The sequence below is a fragment of the Chroicocephalus ridibundus genome, unplaced genomic scaffold, assembly GCF_963924245.1.
Source record: "Chroicocephalus ridibundus unplaced genomic scaffold, bChrRid1.1 SCAFFOLD_85, whole genome shotgun sequence".
Lineage (NCBI taxonomy): Eukaryota > Metazoa > Chordata > Aves > Charadriiformes > Laridae > Chroicocephalus > Chroicocephalus ridibundus.
The window spans coordinates 595,502-616,545 of NW_026961476.1; the positions used below are offsets into that span (position 1 = coordinate 595,502).

The 21,044-nt window shown below is 44.1% G+C and overlaps 1 protein-coding gene across 1 annotated transcript; it reads left to right on the forward strand.

Moving 5' to 3' along the window:
• Window positions 1–1,959: 1,959 nt before the first annotated feature.
• Window positions 1,960–18,336, forward strand: LOC134509439 (E3 ubiquitin-protein ligase RBBP6-like). The gene is given in 14 exon segments (XM_063321976.1): window positions 1,960–2,125; window positions 3,011–3,110; window positions 4,183–4,219; window positions 7,905–7,949; window positions 10,097–10,185; window positions 10,303–10,399; window positions 11,225–11,364; window positions 11,635–11,816; window positions 12,578–12,681; window positions 13,124–13,219; window positions 13,712–13,737; window positions 16,925–18,051; window positions 18,054–18,197; window positions 18,200–18,336. Coding segments are annotated over 14 exon segments (2,490 nt in total).
• The last annotated feature ends 2,708 nt before the right edge of the window (window positions 18,337–21,044 follow it).

Here is a 21,044-nt window from a genome sequence, read left to right on the forward strand (position 1 = left end):
TCTTCCCTTATGCACCAACACTGTAACCCCATTGTAGAAGGCCACCAAATTTGTCAGGCACCATGTGCCCTTAATGAAGCCATGTTGGCTGTCACTGATCACAGAATCACAGAATGTTTCGGGTTGGAAGGGACCCTAAAGATCATCTAGTTCCAGCGCCCTGCCCTGGGCAGGGACACCACCCACTAGACCAGGCTGCTCAAAGCCTCTCCCAGCCTGGCCTTGAACACTTCCAGGGTTGGGGCATCGACAACTTCCCTGGGCAACCTCTTCAAGTGCCTCACCACCCTTACAGTAAACAATTTCTTCCTGATATCCAATCTAAATCTACCCTCTTTCCATTTGAAACCGTTGCCCTGTGTCCTATCGTTGCACTCCCTATTTTCCATGTGCCTTAGCAGAGTTTCCAGGAAGATCTGATCCATGATCCTGCTGGGCACCGAGGTGAGACTGACCAGCCTGTCTGTGGAGGAAAACCGATTGCCTTTAGGCATAGGAACAAATCTATGGAAGGTTCCAGATATAAGACTCCTCTTTTCGTCGGTATGGCCCTAAGAGCTCTATTGGCATTGCCAGTCCCCAGCCCCTGGAGAGTGTGTGAGCTTCTCCACAGGTTTGCTCTCCAGGCATAGCCAGGGATCTCCTTTAGACTAGTGACAAACCCGTCTTGGTGGAAGGCTGGTGTCCTTCCTTTCCTCAGTGAAAATTCGTAACACAGATGCCCGTCCCTGTACGGATGAGAATTCACTGGGACAGATTCCCAGGAGGGTATTTCTGGCAGAGGATGGGCTTTTAGTGCATATCCAACAGTGGGGCTTTTTTTCCTCTGCTGCTGTAGTTTGGACTGTGGCAATGGGCGAGTTGTGGAATGAATAGGTATAATCCACCACAGGCTTATGAGCAGGGCTACCATATTGAAACCTGGGCTTCCAAATGACTATTAACAGGAAAACTGGCACCAAGAGCAAAATTAATGATGCCTTTTATACAGAGGACGGCACTGAAATCAAAAGGGTTTCCCGACTCCGGAAACCCAAAAGGCATTTAAAGATCTAAACCAAGCAGTCGTGGAAGCTCCCTCCTCAGCCCTGCCAGACCACAACAAGCCTTTTATATTAATATGAACAGAAAGGAATAGCCAGTTGGCCCAGATGCGTCTGCAAGCCATAGCATATTATTCAACAGAACTCGACCTCGTAATTCAAGGCATGATTTCCTGCGCTAGGGCTGTTGCAGCAGCAGCTCTGATGGTTGAGAACACAAGAAAGGTTGTCCTGGGGCAGCTCCTAACGCTGATGGTTCATTCCTGACTTCTTAGCCCTCCTCTACAGACAGAGTTCACGCCGCTGTGGGTGTGCCAGAGTTGGGAAGTACATTGGCTTGTGGCCATAAACCGGGTGGTCATTGGCCCCTTTGTCTGACCTTTCGGTAGCTGCCCCAAGGCACACTCAGACCCCCAAGATGTCCCCTGCCTTCGCTGGCCCTGCGGTGCGGGCAGCCGGGCACCACGCGGCAGAGCCGGCTGCGTCTCCCCAGGCTGTCTTGCCTCGTCTGGCTGCCGGGAGGAGGGGACGGCGGGGGTGACAGCCTGGGGGTGACAGCCTGGGGGTGACAGGAGGGACCCCGCAGACTTAGGGGGGTGACAGGACAGTGGCCGGTGACAGGCCGGGGGACAGCAGGTACACCAGCAGCCAGGGGCAGTGACAGCCCTTTTGTCACGATGCGCTGGGTCCCCTGAGGCATGGCAGGGGGGCAGTGGGCCGTTGCCCAGTGGCCATAGTGACTGGCCAGGCCTGGCAACACTGTGTGCGAGAGAGGGAGCAGGGCTCAGCCAGCACTGCTTTCCCCGGCCCCTCGGCGAGCCCTTCCCTGCGCTGCCGTGAGCCCAACCCAGCACAGAGGCCGCCACACTTTGCACCGCTGTGGACGCCGTGGCCCCTGGACCACCTGGCCACAAACATGTCGTGCGTCCACTACAAGTTTGCCTCCAAGCTGGCGTACGACAGCGTCATCTTCAGCGGCGTGAACATCTGCCTGCGGGACCTCAAGCGCCAGATCATGGCCCACGAGAAGCTGAAGGGGGCCACCAGCGACTTGCAGATCAGCAACGCCCAGACCGGAGCAGGTGCGTGGGGCGCAGCACGGGGCCTCGGGGACCCCCCGTGGTGGGGGCGGCCTGCGGGAGCCATGCGGGGCTCTCCGCAGGTCGCCCCACATGGCCCGAGTCCACCCGGGGTCCGTGTCATGGGCGTGGGGGGCACCGGCAGGGATGCGGGGCGGGGATGAAACGGGGCGGGAAGCCATGATGAGATTCGGCCGCCACCGGGAGCTGTGACTTGTGCTGGGGGCCTCGCAGAGTAGGTAGAGATGCATTTCAGAAGTCCTGGATTTTCCTCGTAGTGTTGAATAAAATTGTGAAGAGCTTTTGAAAAAGGTTTAATTTGCTTTAAGGGCTTTGCTGCAGAAGGGTCTCTGAATTTGTCTTCGGTTGCTAATGAACTTCCATCCTGACAAATGCCAGCAGGCTGAATGGCTGCCTGGCTGATGTCACTTCTGTAGCGGCTGGGTCTGTGTAAAGCAGAGCCTTAAAACCAGAATGTTAGATGGCAATAAACTGTGATGGGCCCAGTTATTATCACCAGGAGAAAAAATGTTTTGAAATGGGCCAAACACGGAGATTCTGTTATGTCAGTTGGGAAACCGAAAGCAAAGTTTTAGGTGAAAAATTGATGCTCATAAATATATTACCCCACAAAGTATTACTGTAATTTACGTAATACCATTTTTACAAAGTGTGTTTCTTTGTTTCCATATGTAATCACAACTCAATGAAGAAGTATCTGCTTCTTGAAAAGTCCTGTTAGTATGTTGAGACGATAACAGCGCGCTGTTACACATAGAATTTTGCATTTATATCTGTAAGAGGATCCTCTGGAGTGCTATGTAATTACAAATTAATATGCATTCTTACAAATTGGCTGATTTTTTTTCTGTGTTTATGTTGTTACAGAATACACAGATGACAATGCCCTGATTGCTAAGAACTCGTCGGTAATTGTTAGAAGAATCCCTGTTGGAGGAGTTAAAGCTGCCGGCAAAACATCTGCTGCGTGAGTGTCCATAAAGCATTGACTTCTTTGTTAGGGGTTTCCACGTGTGAACTTTTTAAGTGGATATTAGTTTACAGAGGCATTCCGATTGTATCTCTCTCGTTAAAGCTGCAGTAAGTGTTTGTCGTCGTGGGGCAGATGTTACTGTACCTGTCCTGAAGTAGGCTGACATTTTTAGGCCTGCTGGGAGATGGGGTTCCAACTCCATCAACGGTAACTTTTAAGAGGATCCTACTGGGTTTGTTCTTGGGGTTGGCTCTTCTGAGACCCAAATTGTAGATCCTGTTTCCTCTCTGTGGAGAGATCCCGTATTATATGCGTTTGCTTTTATTGCTTTCATAGGAACGACGGATAGCCATTGTAGTGTAAACTCATAATTTGTTTCCATCTCAGAGGAGATGCCTTCAGGCACTCCCTCGTAATTCTGGACACGGCAGCCTTGTGCTTATAAACATGGCCTTGCTTTGGGGGTGAACTTATGTATTGAAATATGTGTGCTTAGTGCTGCCTTGCCAATGCATCCTCCGTTTCTGGCTGGATGGCACCCTCCCCGGGTATTGTCATGCTGCCCCAAAATGAGAGGATAGATGCTGTTGGCATCGAAGGTCAAATAGACACCCGTACGTGGGGATAAGGACAGACCAGCACTGCTGTGCTAATTGGTTGACAATTAACCAGGCAGGTGAGCTTTCTGTTCCTTCAGCTGGACACATGGCAGAAACCACTGGTAGAGGGGCTGATGTTTGGGAATGATGAAAGTGTGCTGTAACGGTGGAGAGGCCTTCAAACATGCGTTACGTGCCTTGTAGTATGTTCTTTGGGGTAAATAAATGAAGAAACCATTGTATGGCCAAATAAATTGTGATTAAGTAGAAACGTGACTTTGGAGGGTTTTATTAGTTGCACGGAGCGTACCAAGAGGGAACAGTTTATGTATGCAAATGAATTCCCATACTCACTAGATTATTTAGAACATAATGTCTTGATGTTCAGGTTTTGTAATCTGTTTTCACTGCTTTATGTTTGGTACAAGTGCTTTATTTTAAGTTCTGATCACCTTTATTTCTTCTAGAAGCGGAACTGAGCCGGTGAGTGGAACATCAAAAGCAGTATGTAAAAACACAATCTCACCCTTTTTTCAACACCTTTAATTCTAAACAAGAAATTCTAAGGAAATTCTAAACAAATAGCCTTGTGTTAATTTTGCAAACATTAACTTCATATATTTTCCAGTAAAACACTGTATATATTGCAATTGCAGTGTATTTAATTCAGCATAGTAAAGACTGAGTAATGCCATCGCTTGCGCAGTTCGAATGTGAATATTGGTATTTGTGCCTCGTAACGCATTGTATTTCATATTGAACACGCTGGGCTATTTCCTGTATGACTTTGTGTTGAACAGGTGATATATGATGGTTTTTAGATCACGCCGGTTCAAGGTTTGCACACTGATGTGCTACATCTGTCTGTCTATAGCTAGCCAATATGTATGCTTGTATGGGGGTGTGGGGTTTTTGTTTCTTGCAATAAAAATTGTTTAGAGAGTTTTGTGGTTTTTTCATTTTCACATTGTATCACTTAGCTTCTGTTTTTAAGTACTTTTTTGCCTAATGCTTTTTGAAAATGTTTTCAAAAACGACTGAGAAACCATTACTGCTAAACTTGGTACTGTTTCTTACTTGTGACTCAGGGGCTCAACAAATACCGAACCCAACATATCCCATAGGTTTTGAGGACAGTTCTGATTCCTTTTCATGTCCTTAAATACTTGGGCATTTGTTCCTAAAAACTGTACAATTGAAGTGATACTGTTTGGGCCCCTCTGAGTACCTCAGTGTCTTTAACAGGTTGACGTGAATTTACATATCCTTGCTACAGAAAGTGGTATTCTGAAGTTCTGCATTTATCTTTCCACTTTATCTGATGAAGCAGTTTGTCTCCAAATGAAAATATCTAAACGCCAGTGTACAAATTCTGGCACAAGGTTATAGCCCGGTGCATTTGTGGGTAAAGCTCAATGTGTACCTCAAGGAAACCTCCAAGGGTCCCACCATCCTCAGAGGCAACGCAGAGGGCATCTCCTGTCCCAGCAGGGCTGTCTGCTCTGTAGGAGCTGCCTTGGAACAAATGCCACCAGAAGTACAAGTTCCAGCCCTGCCCGTAGACTGCAGCGACCCCCTTGGTGTCACTGGGACCTGTTGATTGCTTTTCAGAATTGTAGCTGCGTTTCCTCTGGGGTTTTGCCCTTGGGCTTCTGTTCTGGCTGCTCATCTACTAACCCGCAAGAGCTGTTGTGTGGTGAGACGGTAAGGAATGGAGGATGGTGAGGGGTCGGTGGCTCAAAGGCCCAGAAGGTGCCGCCTGGAGCCTGGGCTAGCACTTGTACATGAGGACGGGCTGGGTTTTTCCTTGGCATGTCAGTACATCCAGACTTCTTCGGAAGGACGTGCTGCACTTGCCCCAGCGTCCCAAAGACAGTCTGCAGTGCTCTGGGCAAACCCACTTGTTAAGTGACGGCATGGTTAGGAAGAAGCGCTTAAGACAGGAAGGAAGTCTAATGTGTTGGGATTATTGACTTTGGGGGGTATGTATGTATTGAGCTACCCCTGCTTTAAGGGGGCTTGTCCCCGTCCCCACTGCGCTCCCGTTGCCATGGCCTGTGTTCCAGCTGCAACTGCGGGTGCCTGGCGACGGGCACAACACAGCACTGCTCCCCTGCTCTCCACGCAGCCATTTTCCCCTGCTCCTGACACCTCAAACAACAAACCCAGCCCTTCCCTTCTCCCGACACCTCTCTGCGTGTGCTGACATTAAGGAGTTATCATGAAAGCCCTAAAGGAGGGGACACTTATGCTGCCAGAGGTAGGGCCCCACTCCAGGGAGGTGGGCACCCCCACCGCCCGGGCAGGCTGGAGCAGGCACCGCGGGGATGGAGTGGGGTGGGCACCCTGCTCTGGGGAGCTCGGGGGGCTGGGAGCTCGGCTCACCCTCTCCCCCCACCCCTGCAAGGCCAGGGGCTGGGAGAAGCCTTTCTGGGCTGCTCATGCCCTGCTGGGATCGGGCCTCCCTGCACCGGGGGACACATCCCCCGGCGACCCCAGGGTCCCTGGGCTGGTGCCGGAGGGATGCTCGCCGGGAGCAGGCAGGTGCTGCCCGCAGCCTGAGCTGGTGCCTCCGCTGCCCCTTTCCAGGCTGGAGCCCTGGGAGATGATCCCTGCCCGCGGAGCAGCACTGAGCATTTGAGGATTTGGCACTTGGCTTGAATACTGTGTGAAACTGTGTGTTTCAAAATAGTCCTTGTAGTATAAAACTTACTGTGTGGAGCGTTTAATTTTTCATCTTTATTTCTTCACTAGAATGGTGTGAGGCATTACACTAACCCTGGATCACTGGATCTGATCAGTTGGGTTGGAGTTAGTTTAACTGACCCAGTCAAATTTATGTAAGCCACATTTATAGTATTTGATCTGATTCAGATGGGTTTTTATTTCTTGAAAAGCATTATTTTTCTCGTTGCTTGCTAGCATGTGTATAAACACAAGTCACATGCTCATAAATAAAGTTCCCATTCTTTTAGGCTCGTGTGTTCCCTGCCATGTCTGCGTTATATTTCTAAGTGGCATCTTACCACCAGCCAACAGAGGTGTCTCAAAAAAGCCACCAAAAAACAAAAGGAGGGAGGGCAGAAGCCTTGCATTGCTCTTTACATGTCCTCTCTCTCACTGTAAATCAGCGCAGCCTCAGGTGCTTCTAGTGTTGGAGACACAATTAGCTTTAGTCTGAAATCTACCTCAGGTCTTGGTCAAAAGTGTGGGGATTTTGTTTTGTTTTGTTTGAAATACACAGGTTTCTGTATGTATTTCAAAGCAGAACCTGGATCTTAGTGTGGTAGGAATAAATCACTGGGAAGTTTGCCAATTATTGTTGTACCATAGAGCGGGAAACGTAAAATTAGTTAAGACTTTTTGAAAAAGGATGCACAAAAGCTTATTCTTTGGCTATTTCTTCATCGCCTTGCTCTTACGTTAGCTGTCATTGCCCGCTTGCAAATGTGTGCTGCCTCCTGCTGTTACTGCAGCCAAAGCGAGGAAGGGGATCCTTTTAGTGTGGCTGTGCCAGTGACTGCAAGGATCTCTGTCGTGGTGAACACCTTCATTTCAGTAATTTGAGCAGCTTATTCTTTTTTATTGGCTGATGGTTTGGATTGCTGTTTTTGTTTGGGCTTGGTGGGGTATGGCAAGCGTGGCATTTTTAACCTTCTTGAGCGGAGGGGCAGAGTTCCTGTTCCAGGGCCGATGTGCCGGTGCTTTATTCTGACAGGCAGCTGTACTCTGTTCCTAGAAGTGTAATCACGTGCTTTTATCAATGATGTGAAATTAACCATTAGTTTACAAACTACACTGAAGGCAAGTTTCCCGCAGTGATGAGTCCTTCTCAAATAAATATTTTTTTAAAAACCTTTTCAGATGAAAATTGACAGCCGCCTTACCTCTTCGACTTTTAAGCAGTTGTGAGCATTTGACAAGGGTCCCTCTCTGAGATATTCGGGAGCAAGCAGCTGATCTCAAGCGGGTTTGATTCATTTAGTTTCTTCTCATTAACCACACGGGCACTCCTAAGCCCTCATAGTTTTGGACTTTGTTTTGTCCAAAGACAAATTACACCGGGTTTGAAACGCCTCTTTCAGTGTCGCTCAGAGGATATAGTGCTGCTCTCAGCCTAGAGTAGAGGTTGACTATCGCTGTGTTTTGATTGTGGAACTTGAATATGTGTCTCATTTTTTGTGAACAGATTGATGACTCTCCTGCACCTCTTTCTCTGGCCCAGCTTGTGAAGGTAAAATATATATATATATATATATATATATATATATATATATATATATAATCTTGTCAAATACTTACCCCCTCAAAAAAAAGTGTTTGCTTTATATTTTTAAATCTTATGCTGTGGTCTATAGCTGGATAGCTGTTGTAATGTGAACAAAACTTAAATTTAATTTTTAATAATTTAAAGTATTTATTTTAACTTTAAAATGCATGTGTGTTTCGATACTATCCTGTAAAGAGCAGTTCCCAGTTTGGGCAGAGAGAAGGGGAGTACCTTATCAGCCTCAACATAACGTTGCAGGATTACTCATCTTCAAGACACAAAAAAGAAGCCCTTCAGACGCTGTTTACCATTTTTCACATGTCTCATTAATTTTGCGTTGGAAACGAAAACATTTTTTACAGAAGAATGGAACTGGCTGCAAGTTATGGACATTTCAGGGGGCTTTGCCCCAGCCAAAATACTGTAACACGGACACTTGCACGGCTATTTCTCAATTGCCAGTCATTACAGTTACAGATCCATTCTTTGAGAGTTGCACAACTTCATAAATTCACAACACAAAATTTGTCTTGTGAACAACACAGACTAATTTGTTTGCACACCGACTGTGTAAATTCTGAAAACGTACCTCATCGTTTATCGGAATATACCAATGTGTATGTGTGGCATATTAGCAGCTGTGACCTCCTGAAACCGTTGTAATACTGTGTTTTGCTCTGGAACTGTTTGCATTTTTTGCTCAACAATGCGTAACTTTGTCTGGGAAAGCTCTAGCGATTGCACCTTGTGAAATCTGTAACCTCACGTGAAGTTTTACTTTAAACTGTGAAAAACTGTCCAAGTGGGGTACATGTTTAAGCTTTTGAGACAATTTAAGTATTTCAGAAAAATACGGCAGCTCAAACCTGTTACTTTCTCTAACCTCTTTAGTGCAGACTGGCTTAGCATGGAGGCAATGTGTTATCAGTCTTCTGGTTTGTTACTACGATGTATTAAATGCTGTATTTCAATTTTGGTCTATTCCTAGTAATGTTTTGTGGGTTTTGGACGTGCTTTGTAAACCGTTTGGGTTCCAACACGTGAGTCAAGCATCTGTAAAGTTTTCTGTAAACGTTAACGGAAATGACTTCAGAGATGTCCATCTGCATTATGTTACTGTTGAGAAAAAACTACATCTAAGAAACAACCAATTAATAAAATGTAGAAACTAGTTTGTTGCTTTTGTCAATGAATGCATATAAAACCAAACCCATGAGTGGCTGATCTGAAGGATGGGTACCTGAAGGTCCAAATCATTGACAGTTACTCCCTTAGACCCTGCTTGTAACTGCACTTGTGTCTAATAAAAACGTTTTAAGAAATGCTGCTTAAATAAATCCAGCGGGCTTCAATAATTTGAGGATCTAGTGCTGCACAAGGCTTATATTACAATTTGTACGTTAAAAGGACACAGTCAACTGGAAAAGACCTGCAGGTTTTGCTTACTGTAGTTAAATCACTTAATATGAAGAAGTTAGTAGGGGGAGAACACGCGGTTTGGACTGCCAAGAGCACATGATGGTCAAACTTCTACTGCAAAGAGTCTTTTGTCTTGCTGAGGGATTATAAAAAGCTTGATTCCTTTTAACGCTTCTGTGTCTGGAGCTGAATTTCAGCGAGCAGAAACAGCTTCCCCGACTCTTGAGTTGAGTGTCCTTTTAACGCTGCAAAGTGTAAATAGCGATTATTGCATACATCTTTCTTCATTAAACGTACAGTGGATATCTCCTCCTTCCAATAGTCTGGAGCTTAAAAATCAGTTGAAGAGTACTGCATAGCATAATTTTTTCTACACATGGCTTCAGTCCGCTTGGAAGAAAACTGGAGGGGTTACACAAGTCTTTATGTGAGGTGCAAACAGAACCCAAGGTTTTGAGTGCCCAAGAATGCTCTTTTCCAGGAGGTTAACGGGCACATCAACGTCATGTGGTGGCGTAAGGACTCCCCAGAACATCTTCAGGACAACAGTATTTTCTATAAGCAGCTGTTCTCATGCAGCCCCAGCTAGCGTTGTGCTGCTCTTTACAGGATGGGGTGAGTGGTGTCGTCTCTGGCTGTGTGGGCGCAAATGTGTTTCTAACGCGTGTGTCAAATGCTTACCTGTTAAACAGACCGACAATCTGGCTGAAGCCAATGCTTCCGAAGAAGACAAAATAAAAGCTATGATGATACAGTCTTGCCGTGAATACGATCCAATCAAGTAAGTGTCGATAATGTCAAATCTGTTCTTTGAAGATTCTGGAAAAATTGTGGAGATATTTGTTTGAACAAGAGAGACACATGCATACCTTTTTCTTCTTTTCTCAAAAACTTTTAGTTACGTGACCAAACCCTGGGATACACCTCCACCATCCTATATATGCTTTCGTTGCGGAAAACCTGGCCACTACATAAAGAACCGCCCAACGAATGGGGTAAGACTGCGGGGGACTTCTGCTGTGACTTCGCTTTTCATTTTTCACGTGGCAGTTACGTAACAAATACATGAACACTCAGATTAGGAATTCTTTCTCTTGGGGTGAAATACAGGGGTTATAGGGCAATGTTGCAAAACCCTTCAAAATTCAAGGGAACCCTGGAATTTAAAACTTAAAATGTTCTTTTTTCTTGGTCGTAGATATTCAGTACGTCCATAGATCTTTCTCTGTGAGCTGTCATGCGTATTTTTATATATTTCAATACTATTGAAAATCTTCCTGGTTTTAACGTTTTTTAATGTCAGTTCTCAGCTTTTAGAATTCCACATAAAAGGAAGGTGTTTCTCTTGACCCCACCAACTGAATATTTGCGTGTTTTAATTACACGAGTCTCTGGTTGAGTATTCATGCCGTGTAATGTTAGTCACTGAATGCATATGCAACCTTCGTACGTATCGACGGTGAACTTAAGTTTCTCCAGTGACTGGTTCAGAGCCCTGAATTGGGCTCTCCCTCTGAATTGCGCTGTGGAGGAGGAGCGGGTTTGTGCCTCTTCTCCGGGTGGATGGTGAGCTAAGCAATACGTAATCCTTGCGGAAGCTGAAGTTAAGCAAAAGAATGTCCACGGAGTTCAAAATGCTGCTGAAGTCTTTGAAACATCCTGGCTATATTCCCGTAGCAAAATAAGTATTTTAGTTGAGTAACCCTTAGGCTAGGTAAAAGGAGAGGACTAAGGGCTTTTGCTGCTTAAATTAATCATCAAAGTGTCATTTTAAGTGTGGGTCTTAAGATGAGCTATGTCTGCATTTCTTTTCTGAACAGGACAAAAATTTTAAGCCTGTTCCCAGAATTAAGAAGAGCACGGGAATTCCAAGCTCTTTCATGACGGAGGTGAAAGATCCCAATACCAAGGGTGCTATGCTCACAAACAGCGGAACATATGCAATACCAATTAATAATGCGTAAGTATGGAACTAATTGGACTGACCAAAAGGTGAAGGAGAGAAACCATGCGTAAATGTCTGAGTGGCAATGCAGCCAAGTTGGCCGGCATCTGTAACCACGAGGGAGGAAGCACTGTCATTGTATGTTAAGCTCAAAATCTGTGATAATTTCTCGTATTAAAATAGGGCGGTCCTGCTGTTCACGCCCCTGGAACTCCAGAGCTTGGAAAAGCTTTCCTGTACCCATCGTTAACTTTTTTCTTTTTCCTTCCCCACCCCGCCCTCCAGGGAAGCTTATGCTAGAGGAAAGAAGGAGAAGCCTCCCTTCTTACCAGCGGAGCCGTCCTCCTCCTCCTCCTCCTCCTCCTCAGAAGACCCTATTCCTGATGAGTTGTTATGTCTCATTTGTAAAGAGATAATGACTGATGCAACCGTTATTCCCTGCTGTGGAAACAGTTATTGTGACGAATGTAAGTGTTACTGCCCTGTTTGTTCACTCCAAACACCACATCTGATTTTCTGAAAGCAGAAACAGGAGATGACAAAATTTCTTTGTTACCAGTTCTATTCCATACTTAAGCATCTGCTGAATAGGAAAGGACTCTTCTCGTATAAAGGAAAAAAAAAAAGACAGAAAGCTTTTTTCCTTTTTTACGTATCTAGTTAAATCCTCTTCACATGCAGAAGGACAAGCATGAGGAGAGTGCATAGCTGCGCAGGTGATTACAGTATTAGATATTGAATACATTTAGGTTTTTTCACAGCCCCTTCTCTCACACAAAATCGTATGGCCAACTCTGGTTGGCTCAGTACAGCCAACCGTACTGTGGTCTGCCACAAACCGATAGTTAGGCATTTAATCCACATTCTTCTCCACGGGAGAGCTGGTTAAAACCTTCAGAACTCGAGGCTACTGATGTTCTTTTGAGCTGTGTTTTATTCATTAACCTGCAGGGTGGTGACTTCTCACTGTACTAGAGAGTGGAAAAAAGAATAGTCGAAACATCCAGACGCAGCCGTCTTCAAACGCTACATTAGTAAAATACCAAAACTGCACAGTTATTTGCTGCATCCTAGAAGTGTGTTACACTATTGAACATTCATAGCTTCGTGCTCTCAGTTCGAGACCATATTCCCCCATTAATCATATATGTCTTTTTATGATTGATTGGAGCCCCCAGAATTTCCTTACATTGGCTAAACCTACTTTGATGATTCTAATTACGCACAGGCATTAGAACAGCATTGCTGGAATCTGAGGAACACACATGCCCAACGTGTCATCAGACAGACGTTTCCCCTGATGCTTTAATTGCCAACGAGTTCCTACGCAAGGTAACAGGATGACTTTTATGTAAACTGTAAGAAAAGTCTATTTGCAAAAAGCCAAAAGGGAAGAAAATATTAATTTACATCTCCTCAAAAACCGCTAAATTAAACAGGCTATATTTACTTTTCAAATTCATTATCTGTTGTTAGAGAAGCTGACAACTCTTTGGAGACAATGGGGCAAATTCAGGTCGCGCTTTTGTTTAACATGATTGCCTTACTTTCAAATTCGGTGTTAACACTGAAGTATTTTAAATACAGGTACTCTGAGTTACCAGTTGTTACTACCAGTGTTTAAGGCGATGTGTTCGTGTATTTGTATGTTGATTCATTTTAGGATTGATAGCATTTACGGGATTACACAAGTAATTTTACCCTGTGGAGGCTTTTGTTCATGTATCTACTGAAGTTTCATGTTACCTTGTGGTAAATGTTCTTCTGCCTCTAGGCTGTGAACAACTTCAGCAATGGAACTGGCTACACAAAAGGGCTCCACCAGACCATTCAGCAGCAGCAGCAGCAGCCGCCACCACCTCCACCACCACTCATGACTGTTGCACCTCCTGGACCTTTTCAGTAAGTAAATCTGTAGATCAACATGAATATAAAAGACACCAAGATGCCAAAGTCACATTATTCTTCTTCTTGAGCTTCTCCACCAGCGATTTATGTCTCATTAGAGGCAGTTCCAGATAACTGCGGAAGTTCTGTTTTGTGAAAGTCCTCGCTTTGAATGAGGACACTTTGATAAGTCGGAAGTGTGCCTCCTGCAAGAACGTTCTCACAAGTATTGCTTGTTTGCTTCCCTTATCAGTCATTCCGTACAGGCTTACCCGGAGAGAGGAGCGCTTTTTCCCCAGGAGCCCTTTCATTTGAAGTGGCTAGCAATTCCTAAAGAAACCATTTTGTTATGGCAAACCTTCTTGAGTGCGTTAATTTCTCTTTAGTACTGAGGAAATAATATTTTCATGGAAAGTGTAAAAGCACAATTGTGGGTAAAATAGGCCAAGTGTTTTCACATTACTTCTTTCTGCAGTATTTCTACCATCAATCTTATGATAAGTCAGAGCCATCCTCAGTAACACACAGCGCAGTCAGCGACACATACAGATTGGATAATAAACACTGAACCACTGTAAATGTGAAGTATTTACAAACATGATCGTCTAAGTGTGCAACCCATGAAGTCATAGGAAAATATGTGAAAAACCTGTTCTATTGTTTAGGGCTTACATCCTTTGACTTTGTGCCTTGGATGCAAACAGCCACTCTGTCCAGAAGAGTGTCAGGCTCAGCCGTACCGCTGAATACAAAGGACTGCAATCCAAAAGAACCTCTAAGGCAGCCCCTGAAGTAGCACAGAAACATTTCCTAATAGAATTGCAGTGCTTCCGTCTTCCACAACTGAGGCTCTCTCTGGGGGTTAAACGTACTCTAATCCTTTCATGTGCAGCTACCTTAATAAAATATGTTTCCAGTGAGCTTTCTCTTTAACTGCCAGCAGTCCACATGGACTTCTCGACAGCGCTTCATTTGGAATTGGCCAAGTTGACTTCTGTAAATCTCATGAAGATTATTTTGTAAATTTTTTTGTCCATTTACAGTAGTCAGCCTTTTCTCATCTTGGACTTTCCGTTTCAAGTAGCACTTCAAAAGACTGCTTGAACAATAAAAATTTGGGGTTTTTTTGTAGCAATGCCGCTAGCGTTATACCTCCTGCTGCTCTGGTGACTGCTGCTGAACCTTCTGCATCTCCCTCACTGTCAGTCAGCAGTTTGTCGAAAGAGAAGGTAAGTTGTATTTCAACATATGCAGTGATTCTTGCATTTAGTGGAGCTTATTTTCCAACCGTTTGCATTTACTCACAAGGCCTGTCAGGTTCCTGTACGAAGACAACCAGCATTACCGAGTCGTCTGGGCCCCCAAGGACAATCAGTGCCCACGACTGGTACGTGACTATAACTTCAGAATTTCTTTAAAAAATTACCTTCAGATACACTGAATGGGATTTTTCTCTTTTTCCTCTCCCGACTCCAAAAGGTCATCCAACGAGAGCCAGGACACCTCGCTCAGCAGGTGGCAGACCAGGCTGGGAACTGTAAGTATTCCACAGCAATTCAATATATTACTGCTTGTAACGAGGCCATAACACCTAACTTATACAACAGCTGATTTACAATGAAGAAAGTATGCACAGATAGCTGTGGAGAATACAAGTGGTAATTAATTTTTAAATGACTTAATTTGAATTGGCTTTGACAGAGGGAGTCAGTGCTTGCGGTGAGATTATTTAACATAAAAACCCGGTACATGATTGAAAAGAGGACTCTGAAAAATGAACAGTTTTTTAGGATGCTATAGTTCCATATAAAAATGAAATAGAATCAAAGGATCGGATGGAAAGCCACCCTTTTGATTGCTGGCTGAACGGAGCTGAAAAAATTGATTTCCCAATAGAAACCAGACTCCAACATTCTGTTTTTTTTTTTTGACAACTTAGTTGATACTGATTGAGCACATGATTGGAAAAGTCAGTGCTGTTATTTTCTGACAATTTTGAATTTCTTCAATGTAGTCATGTCCAATAGCCAAGCTGCTTTCTCTCAGATGGAGAGAGAGGAGCCCGTCTTATCTATTATCACAGTGTCAAGCTAGTCCTTCCTTTTGGTATAAATTTGTTCTAGGTAGATTGTAAGGGTGCATCGTGTTTATAAAATCTTAGGATAAATAAATAACAGAAACCAGGATCCATCCCACAGACTGTCTGAAATCTTAATTCAGTAAGCAAGAAAATAATAATTCAGGGACAAGAACAGGCCAAATACGTCATCAACAACATGGGAAGTATTACGTGTATCAAGGAGTGGCAGAGGAGCGGTGGACACTCAGCACATGGGAGATGGGAGTCTCTTTTAAGCACGGGCAGCCTCCACGCACAGTCGCAAAGCTGAGTATCAGGAGAGAAGACTGAGGGACCTGCCGGGAGTGAGGATGTGGAGGGCAAGTATGAAGATCAAGAAATGAGTGTAGTCTCAAATGAACAGAAAGCAGGGAGAAAAATGCTTAAGTTGAGAACAAGAAGTGCTCGCCACCATGCTCCCGCTTCGTTCTCTTTGCTCTTTAAAATCAGGGCAGAGTATTACAAATGGTGACACGCATCTTGGGGTTTCTTTAGAAGTTCAAATCGAGGACACCCACACTGTGAATGCACCCAAAGGAGGATTCAAGCCCCAACACTACCAGCATCAACACCAGTCTTTGTGCCTGTGCCTCCACCTCCCTTGTATCCTCCACCACTGGAAACTGGTGGCTTTGGCTAGTATTTTGTTGACACTGTTAAACTTTTCTTAGGAATTGAAAGATACGACTTGCGTGTAAGGAAATCTTGAATGGGTGAAGGACTTTGAGGGGAGGAATGATGCTAATGAACACACGTGGAATAATGTGAAATGGTTCTTTAAAAAATAATAAAAGCAAACCTAGTGAAGAAAAAGATCAGGGTAGCTGACATCTTCTATCCCCAAAAATCACGTGGGCAGGAGTCTGAACAGCTCTATTAGTAACGCTGCCGGTATCTTTCCTAGAGTAATGGCAATGGGTCATAGACCTAGAGGCTGAGTTCAGAAGCCGTCACTATCCTTGGTTAGAGCTATTATGTGCAAAATTTTGCTAGGACATCTGGCTATAAGTGCCCTGTATGTAGGATTGCCGTACAATCCGTATTTTGCATCTTGTACAAATTGCCAAATAAGTAGTGAAGTTAAATCGAATAAGCAAGCATTTTAAAATTGAGCTTTACTGTCTTCTTGATAGTGCACTGTAGCCATTAAGACTTGCTCTTTTTGCATCTTACTGCACCAAAAAGGATTAGCACTGCGTGTCGTGGCTGAGTAGTGAAACACGTGTGCGTTCACGTACCAGCAGAAGCCAGTATACGCCACCTTCAATCAATCCATAGCTGTGGTAGTTCATATGACAGAAATGGTGGATATAAACTTACCCTTCCTCTATGCTTTTGCGCTATCAAAGCAGCAGGTGTTCTCTCTTGTAAGCAGAAATTTTTACATGTTATCACGGTCTTCAATTTGCAGTAGCGTTATGTCAGTAGCTGAACGCAGCTTTGACATAAGCATATGGAGAGGGGGAAAAAACAACCCAAACAAGTAATTTTGGGAGGAAAAAAAAAACGGGAGAGTGACTGTTTTGAATTAACTTAATTTATGGGTTTTGTGTTGTTTTTTTTTCTAAGGTCTAAGTCTCCCTCTAGTGCTTCATTTTCCTCCAGGAGTTCGTATACCCACTCCAAGTCAAGATCAGGTTCTTCCCGCCCTTGCTCCAACTCTTGATCATTTAGTCGTTCCCGTTCTCGTTCCTTCTCGCGATCACCACCCTATCCAAGAAGAGGCAAAGAGAAGAGTCGTAACTATCGCTCTAGGTCAAGGTCACACGGTGATCACCATTCAAAGTCACGGTCACCCCCATACAGAAGACACCATCCACCGTCAAGGTCTCCAGCGTTTAGAGGCCGGTCTCCCACTAAATGGACTATACCTCAAGGGGATGGAGAAAAGCAGTACTTTAACAGATACAGAGAAGTTCCCCCGTATAATATGAAAGCTTACCATGGCAGATCTGTTGACCTCAGAGATCCATTTGAAAAGGAGAGACCCAGAGAATGGGAAAGGAACTATAGAGAATGGTACGAAAAGTTTTACAAGGGCTTTGCTGTTGGCGCTCAACCTCGACCACCAGTAAATAGAGAGAACACTTCTCCAGATAGGTTTGGTCCACCTGGGACTGGACGAGAGAATTTGCCATACGCTCGGGGACGCAGGGAAGACTATCCTGGTGGGCAAAGCCACAGAAGTCGTAATAGAGATGGAAATGACCCTGAAAAACCTTCTGGAAGAGAGCGCCACGGCATGAAAGATCCACCAAAACCAAATGAGAAGGACATGGAATATCCACTGGAAGATGGCAAAGGAAATGAATGTAAAAAACACCGGAAGAGAAGAAAAGGGGATGAGAATAAAGGATTTCCCAATGCTGAGTTTTTAGAAGGTGCAAGAAAACACAGAGAGCCAGTAACAGCAGAAGACATTAAAACAGACTCTCTGTTCACGCTCCCAAGCAGAGATGATGCCACCCCTGTCCGAGATGAGCCTATGGAAGCAGATTCTATTGCTTTCCAATTGGTGTCTGAAAAGGAGAAAGAAGAGAAGGACAAGGCGAAGATGAAAGTAGAAGTGGCGGTGCCTCCCAAGAAAGACAAAAAAGCTAAAGGTTCCCAAGGGAAGGTGGACACCGATCGTGAAGAATCTCTCAGTATTTCACAGGAACCTCCTGTGAAAAAAGTGAAGGAGGAGTTGCCAAAGACAACGAGAAGGCTCTTGTTACCCCATGGAAAGTTCACCCAAAAGTGACAAAAGATCACCCAGAAACCAGGCCAGCCAAGGAGGAAAAGGCCAAGAAAGACCATCCAAAAGAAACCAAGTCGGACAAGCCCTCCAGCAAAGAGCATAAGTCAAAAAACCTGCTGAAAAAAGCAAACCTTCTGATGCAAAACCCGAAAAAAGAAAAAGAAAAGTAGATAAAATTTTTGATAAGGAACATTACTGTGTTTTGTCATTAAGACCACGGAGCTGTATAATAATGACGTAACAGCCCCTGCTGAAGACGTCTGTTGAAGTACTGTGTCTGCAAAAGATGAGGACGCTGCAGAAAAAAGTCCTAAAGAACCAAAAGACAAGGCTGTTGCTAAGGCAAAAGAGGATACAGCGGCAACCTCCTGCAGTTGACCAGCCTGATGCAAGCCAAAGCCAAAGTCAAAGCGGTCCTAGCGTTAGCCGCAGCCACAGTCAAAGCCCTTCTGAGAGTTGGACTCGAAGCCACAGCGGCAGTGCCAGCTCAGGAGAGAGTCAAGACAGCAAGAAAAAGAAAAGGAAAAAAGAGAATAAAAAGCACAAGAAGCATAAGAAACACAAGCAGCGTAAGAAACACATTGGAAACGAAACAGAATTCGCAGAGAGCCAAAAACACAAACACAAGAAGAAAAAAATCGAAGAAGAGCGAAGAGAAGGATGACCAAAAAGTGAAATCTGTCACTACATGGAATGACAGCTAATGAAAAAATGACTGAATTCTTAAGTCTGTATCAAATTTTGTTAAAATGTAAACGAATTCAGGCATGGCAAATAATGGCATGGAGGAGACTGTGCTGCCCTTAAAATATTGCAGCTGGATTTTTACTTCAGAGCTTTATAGAAGTGAACATTTTGTACAGAACTGTGAGTTGTGACATGCAACGTGAAAGGTTTTGCTGGGGCATCTTAGTTTTAACGACCGTTCATTAGTTTGGGTGGAGTTTCAGGTACTGTGAACATTTTCATGGTTGAGTATGTTTTTTAATTGCCTGTCAGAAGCAGCTGTTATAACTGATTATAAAATACCAGCAGAATGAATTATAGAATACACAGAACCCTGTTACATCACTTTTTGATTACAATAAAATGTTTTCAGTAAACTGTCCAACGTGATGAGATTTCCAGTGACAGCGGGACATTAGCCGAGAAAAGACTAGTGACAGAAAAACGGCAGCAGTAAAAGCTTGCTGGTAGCTAACATGTGTGAAAAATAACATAGCAACGCGTTTAGTTTTGAAAAGACTGGTAGGACTTTAAATCTTTTGAACTGATACAACGTGGGGAGGTATTGCCAAGAGCTGCACGTTGTTCACGTGCCAAGTGGACTTGATTTTATATTGTAAAAGGTAGCATATGGCCCCAAACACACAGCCAGTATTAACAGCTGGGACTATTTTAAAATAACGTTATGTATGAAGCTGTCACATTTCAACATTGTTCCAGTTTGTTTAGAAAGCTGTTGTCATTTGCCAGCAAACATTTACACACATGCTTTAAGATGTCCTGTAATCTGTATTTCCTCTCATAACTCTGCTGATCCCCAAGATGCTTGTGCTTTTTAAACAGAACCTTTAGTAACAGTATTTTCACATGGTGGTGCCACGACACAGAACTAACCCATTAATAGTGGGGTTCAGCAGATGAGTTTGGCATAAGAAGAAAGGCCACTAGAAAGTCAGGCTTCTGCTTTAAACTGCTTTGAACAGCGACAATCTAGAAGGCATAAATTTAATTAAATGTAATTGCATGGAAGTAAAATTTTGGACGTTTCTTTATGGCATAGCTCCATAAAACCAGGCAGAATCCCATATTTTTATACGACCTTGTGCCGAAAAAGCTGTAGTCAAAGCCCGCCAAGCTCAGGTAAACTCTCCTCTCTTTTCAGAGCGCTATAACAGCATTACTGTGATTTTTCAGACTCCTGCAAATTTAGTTTACTCTGCATATGGAGTTTCTATGATTACTTTTTTCCAGGTTTTTTGAGCTGAAGAACACCTGGCATGCAGTTATGCTCAGGCCTGAGTAGGTAATTTCTACTACATGCATGTTTAGAAGTCTCCTGACCGAATTTCTGAAGATTTTAGGCAGTGCCAACAGTAGTGTGAAGGGAGGTATCCAAACAGGGCGCTCTGGGTGAGGGTAAATGCTGGAACACATGCGGCGAAATACAGTTCAGGTGGTGAAACCGCAGTGAAGGAAAGCATGCTTACAGAGCAAAATCAGTTTGGACTGTTGTTCAGACTTAAGAAACAGATGTTGACTCAGTGACTAAATTTAGTATGTTCCTTCTGGAACAATACTGCTTGGTCATCTTCTAGAGGTTAAGTGTGGTCCGTTCCACGGAAATGATCACAGATCCCACGGTCTGTCTTCAGAGAACCCTTGGACCAAGATACCTCATCTCCCCTCTTCAGGTGGGGCAGAATGCGCCTGAACAGTTTGAACACACTGACACGCGGCAACTCTTAAGCTGGAAAAGCTCAGGCAGGGACGTAGGTGGTTTGAAAATCTAAGTGGAAATGACCAAACACAAAGCTACCCTAAAGTGGGTGACAGACTCATAGGTTATCATCCACAGCTCTGAAAAAAAGAACTGTGTGAAGAAGACAAAGGCGTAAGGCACAGGATAATGTGGTGCACGGGTAGAGATAAAATCAGGAAAACTAGGACACAAAATGAATTTTAGTTAGAGCCCCTAGTAATTGTTTTGCATTTTAAAAGTGAAGGCCAGGAAAGAAAAGCTTATATCCATTGCTTAATGAGAGAGAAGAAATAACGGTTGAAACAGTAGTAGCAAATACATTTTTCCTTAGTCTTCACCAGAAAAGGTTGACTGTAATCAGCTTCAGGGAAATTTAGGTCAGTAAAATACCAGGATCATGGGCTAGAGAAAAGAGTATGTTAAACAATGTTTCGGAGAAAACAACTGCTTGACTAGTAAGGGTA